General features: G+C 43.3%; 1 protein-coding gene across 1 annotated transcript in view; it reads right to left on the bottom strand.

The window, feature by feature from the left end:
* Nucleotides 1-2,865: 2,865 nt before the first annotated feature.
* The window catches only part of PRMT6 (protein arginine methyltransferase 6), a 76,181-nt gene continuing 73,046 nt past the window's right edge, over nt 2,866-6,000 (bottom strand). Inside the window, exons 11-13 of the mRNA XM_087376260.1 lie at nt 4,118-4,329; nt 3,878-3,996; nt 2,866-3,767 (exon numbers count right to left, since the gene is read on the bottom strand). Of these exons, the coding sequence (XP_087232386.1) occupies nt 3,725-3,767; nt 3,878-3,996; nt 4,118-4,329 (374 nt within the window). The 3' untranslated portion in view covers nt 2,866-3,724. The remainder of the gene's footprint in view (nt 3,768-3,877; nt 3,997-4,117; nt 4,330-6,000) is intronic.

Here is a 6,000-nt window from a genome sequence, read left to right as displayed (position 1 = left end):
GTCATGCTCAGGTTTCCTACAATTTACATCTCTTTTCTTTCCCAAAAGTAGATGCATCATGGAAATGACCAGTATGTGCATGAGGGGACATAACAACTGAAACCTTCCCTTTGCCCTTGTTTTTATGCTGTGCAACAAAGGCTTGATGGCTAGCCATAGAAGCATTTCTATTAGCACGGCTTTGTTCCTCCTGTAGTAAAAGGACAACCAAGTGGTCAAAGGAGTAATGGTTGGCATTGCTGCTTGCAACCAACCACAAAGTAGTAGCAAAGCCCTGGTAGGAATCAAGCAATTCATCAAGTGTGATGGATACAAGCGGAGAATCAAGGACTACCTCAACAATATTTGCCAACTGCTCTTTCAAATCTTTCGCACTCGTGACATAGGCATCCAGATTACCACCCTCTTCAAGTTTTAGATCCTTCGACTGCTTGCGGAGATAGGCAATTGTAGAGATAGGCAACTCAATCCTAACTCCGCACCTGATATAAGGAGGCAAACTGATCCCATGCTTGCTTAGCTGTCTTACATGAATGGATATGAGGGATAATAACCCTTTTCACTAAAAGAGCAATCAATGCATGTGCTTTGGCATCACGTCCATCCTATGAAATCAGCTCCTGAGTAGGAGACAAAGTACTCGTAGTGGAAGAGAGCTGCAACACGAGTAGCATTAGACCCATCACCACAGATGAAGGTGATGTAGTACTAGATGTATCAAAAGCAGGAGATCTAGTGAGTCTAACCTCAGTGCCTGTAACAATATTCCATAGATTCTTGGCAACCAAGACATGCCCCATCATGTAAGCCCACATGGGGTAATTTGTGCCATCAAGTTTGTCCTCGAATCCAAGCATCCCAAACAAATCATCCTTATTGCCAACCATAGTGCAAAAATGCGACAAAAGCGCCAACTGACAATGCAAATGAGAGAAGTGCAAACTCCTAAATCCAAAAGGCAAGTTACTGCACAAGCTTCAAAGTTTTCACTGCAAATGTGTGGCTATTAAAAGGTGGCCTTGTTGCAAAAAGATTCCCAAAAGGCCCTCCAAGGCAACACGAGGCCTTTCCACAATGCTAATGAAACAAAGAAAGGACTGTTTTGCTGGAAATGAAAGAACCAATGCAGTAAAAGCTTAAGAAGCCATGTAGACCAGAATTAGAGCAAGAAAATAGCTCCAAACTCGAGCACAAGTAGTCACCCTTGGAGGAGAGGTGAAATGGACAACAAATGGCAATGCAGGATGCCAAGAGAAGGCTGGAAAATGACATTACAGCAAGAGTACGTGCTCCCACAAGCAAGAGAAGACCTGGAAATGACTGCAGCAACAACCAGAGGAGAGAAACCCGCAGCCTGTGTAGAAACAACAAATGAGGGCAATAAGGCTCAAGGAAAGTCTCCAGACAGCAGCAACATGCTCCAAGCCCTAAAGTCAGTGACTGTAGACACTCAGTAATACAACAGGCCTCCAAACTCTATGTTGGCTCCTACAGGTGCTCCGAATGATGGAAAATTTCACACATGTGGAATGGCAGCTGCAGCAGACCTTGTAAAAGCTCCGAAATTCTGTAGGAAGGCAAAAAACCAGCAACAGATGCACACACAAGAGTCGCCTATACTGCAGGAGTCCCAAAAAGGTGATTTCTGATGATGAAAATGCTTGGAGCAGCCTCGGGTTCCCACAACTAGCAGAGACACCTTGGGAAATGTGCTGACCAGCGAGAGAATAGGCCTCCAACAGCTTGGGGAAGCTGCCATGGCTAAGGGGAAAGGTCCCTGAACTGCTCTGATACCACTATAAGTTAGGCCAAGCAATGGAAGCTCAAACAATGAAGCAATGGAAGTAAAAACGAGCTGCTGAAATGAATTGCTGCAATGTTGAAACAAGTACAAAGTATACCTAATACGATGAAACCCTAGGACACGGTGTCCTAGCTGGAGTAAGTGTCCTAATTGGTACATGTACTAACTGTACCAAGTGTACTAACAGCCTATAACTAGGCCTACAAGGCACATACCAAGGAATGAGTGGCACCTATGGATACCCATAGAATACAGTCATTAGGTAATGATGGACCCAATGTTATGTCTTGTATCAATGGCTCTATTTGTTCCTTTTGTTCATTGCACATAAGCTTGCTAGGCATACTAGTTCACATTGCGAAACTATACTCACACATTATCACTGTGCCCATAGAGATCAGATGGTCATCAAGCTATTGGTTTGTCTCTACAAATCAAGGCAATGGGTTTGAAAGAAATCTGACAAATGACTAGATTTTATGGCTTCAAGCCAAAATTCCAAACAGACAACAACAAATGTATAGCTGACTTTTTCAACTCTCCAAACTTCCATGTTTTTAACTAGATTCAGCTTCTGTTTTTGCAACTTCAAATCTTCCATAACGCAATAAACACAGTTGATGCAAAAATCTATGTGATGTAATGCACCAGCTCTTGCAAAGCAGTCACTTACTCCCAGTTGCAGGACGTTTGGGATATAAATTTATAGATTGAAGGATCACAATTGGTTAAAGCACCTTTGACTGCTCATGACAAATGCTCTATGAGAATTTGTACTTTTTTACAAAACTTGACATTTCCCCCTTGAAAGCCCTTGCTTTATCACAAAGCATTCAATAAGCCACAAGACACAACAGACGAGTATCATATCCTCATGCAAAACTGCTGTCTGCTAAAGTCATAAAACATGACAACCAGGATGAAGCTGGCTGTAAATGATATGAAGCCACATTACAAAACTAATAGGTGAACACTGTATACAAGATGCAATACAAACACAATCAGTCTGCACATAGGGATTTTGAAATACCATGAATATTTATAGAATTGGTGTGCCCAACTATATTTCTGAAACGATACTGTCATAGTCCAAAACCAAGATCCCTGCCGTTGCATCCTGTACAGAATGTCTCTAGGCTTTCATTTCAGCCTGCACATTTAAGAGAGCTGAAGTTGCAATAGCATGAACCTAACAGAATGAGCAGAATTTTGTGTGGTTTGATAAAGTGAAACATTCATATACCAGTACATTGATCCCATTTCTAGGATTAATGGAAATAAATTTTATTGAGTAGACGGACATAGTCATATAACAATACATTGATCCCATTTCTAGGATTATAAGGCCAAACATTGTGCAGCTCAAAAAATCAGTTAGCAGATAGCTTGTTCTTTTGTCCAGTTACAAACTGGTGGTCAATTAGCTCTTCTGAGCAAGTGCCTCCTAAGAACGTATATTCTCGATCAAAAGAACTCAGTCAATGTGACAGTATTACAAAGAGTAAACTGAAGCCCCTAGTCCAACCTCCCTCCTGCTCTTCCGATACGTGGGATGAGCCATTCATTATATCAGCATCAGAGCAGCTTTGTTTCATGTTGGCCTTGTTCAGACTCATATTTGAGACATGTGAAGCACCATTAGATGCATGCAAAAATGAGTTCCGTATGACTTGTCATTTCACTTATAGGCACACCAATTCCTCCTGCTAAGCTGCTGTACTCTAGATATAGCCATCTTTTCACTATTATAAGCACTTGCAGCTTGAGCTTTTTAACTTTCAACTGATTCAGGATTCCCCATGATAAGGGAAAGAGCACATCTAAACATAAAACTTGAGCAGGCCATGTGCTACTTTCAGTAAGCGTTGGTGCACCAACATCAGTATAGAGAATAAAAATGGATCAAAGCTAATTTTGCTGTCATCGCATGACTGTCTCCTTCACAAAACATCGCCCTCCACAACTGCAAACAGCAGCAACACAATCAGCACAGCAAACACTGGATACATGTAATAATTTTAGGGGTCTTCCTTAAAAAGTTCTTACAGTGAATAAAAAATAAAATTTGCTTACGTGTATTCTAAATGTATGTTCAGGAACCGAGGGTTTTCTTTGCTCTGTGAGAGGGTTATTGAGCCCGCAATGGTTTGATCTTGCCTTACTTCTACGGGATCATAAATGTAAAGTACTGTCTGAAACAAACAAAAAGGAGAAACTTTACTGCACCACCAAGGCTGCTCTATTTAATGGATGTGAGCCTGCTAAATGAATACAGAGGATAAAATTTGTGCATGAGTAATTAATCTCCAAAACCTGTTGCCAGTGTGTAGGGGTTTCTTCAGGTGCTGTTGATAAGACTATTTGATTTGGTGCCTTTGCCCGCTTTCTCCTATGATGGACACCATTACCATGAAAATCACCGGAGAGGCTGCTGTCCATTGAAGATTCTGATTGTGTATCGCTTGTAGATGAAGCATAACCACCAAAGGTGACATCAAACCACAACGCAAATCCATGCAAGGATGCTGAAAAACATTAAAACACTGCATCAGCACAAAACAGCCACACCCTCAAAAAATGCACATAATGATGTAATTCCAGAAGCATCACTTCAACACCATTCTAAGAACTGCTATGATCTATCCTTTTCCCCACGCCTGTGTGTCCTTGCCCATTTCAATTTGCAATGCCAGCTTCACAGACTTACAAGGGCCCTTACCAGCAGACAAATTAAAGTTCCTCGGAACATGAACACCTCTACGGATAAGCTTAGCCAGTTCCAAGTTTGATTAAAGAGGTCAGCCCATGCAGAAAAATAATTGAATCATGTAAAGCTCTTCTTGGTCTTCAACCCTAAATTATAATGTTACAGGTGGCTGTATGCTGGCTCAAGCTACTTCTGTAGACTGATGATATTTACATATTTTCCACATGCACGAATATCACATTGCCACCTGAGTGTCAATCAAGATTTTAAAAAAGGTGCTTGGAATCTACATACACAAGACCATAAGCCTTGCAAATATCATGGTATGAGTTCATGCAGCTTTTCTTAACTGGCCCTAGTCAGCAAATATATTATGAAAGGCAAATCGGGGAGTGGTATCTTGACGGCGGCCCCTTGGTCTGGCCAGAGAAGCTCTCATGGCAGCATCCTCGACTCCCAAAGCTGTTAAGATTTGTCTCTCGCCCTCAAACAAACAACAGGTTCAGCATGCAGTGCAATCTCTTCAAGATAGAGTAGTAGTAGGACGGATCATTGGGCTGCCACCTTCGAGGAGGCATATTCGAGAGTGGCTTCAGGCAAGTTTGGCTCTAGAGGGAGACCATATCCAGGAGGTCACTATCTATGGGAGGGGTGTCTTTCTCATTCAGCTGAGCTGTCCAGCCACTTCACACGCCCTCGTGGAGCAGAGCCCACTTGGGTCCACACTTTGTCTACCTTATCCCTTGGTACAACGGTTTCACGGTGGATGATATGGACACGACACTCAATGTCCCTTGCTTCCTAGTGACGCTCCACTTCCCGGGGCTCCCGAGGGAGTATAGGTCCATTCTTCCTTCTATAGGAGGGGCTTTTGGTACAATGTTGGAGACCCCTCCGGCCACAACAGCTTCAATAGTAGCAGACGAGGGGGTTCCCACACTAAGGATAGTCGTGGAGAACCCAAAGTCCCTCCCAGAGGTAATTCTTCTTGAAACCCTGGAAGGGGGCTCACTTCGGCAAAGGTCAGATATCTCTAGGCTCCCAAGGCATTGCCTACGGTGCAAACAGCTGGGACACCTAGTCCGCGATTGTCCTAGAGGGTAGACACGACATCCGTCCCATCCTTCACAAGTTCGACACAGTCAACAACGAGAGATGCATGAGGAGAGGGCACAACGGTCTCCCAAACAGCCCTAGCAAGAGTCTCAGACACCCTAGGTGACACCCTCTAAGGGCAAGTGGATCTCGGTGAAAGGGAAGAAGAAGGTGAGCAAGCGGACTCGTAAGAAGCAGAGACAATGAGCTAGACGTAGGGCAAGGGAGCGGACAAAGCGCCAGTCAGCCTCCTCCCCGCAAGAGGAGTCAGCAGACTCACCTACAACCCCCATCATCATTCTTGGCATCCTTTTTCTTCTATAAGCTTCCATTTGCCATACTTGTGTTTGGCCATCAGAGCCTTTTTGTTGTTGTCATCATCCTTTTTGTCGTA

The sequence above is a fragment of the Dipteris shenzhenensis genome, chromosome 1 (assembly GCF_047967505.1).
Source record: "Dipteris shenzhenensis isolate YYH24624 ecotype China chromosome 1, Dip_SZ_1.0, whole genome shotgun sequence".
NCBI lineage: Eukaryota > Viridiplantae > Streptophyta > Polypodiopsida > Gleicheniales > Dipteridaceae > Dipteris > Dipteris shenzhenensis.
This window is presented reverse-complemented; position numbering and strand designations above follow the sequence as displayed.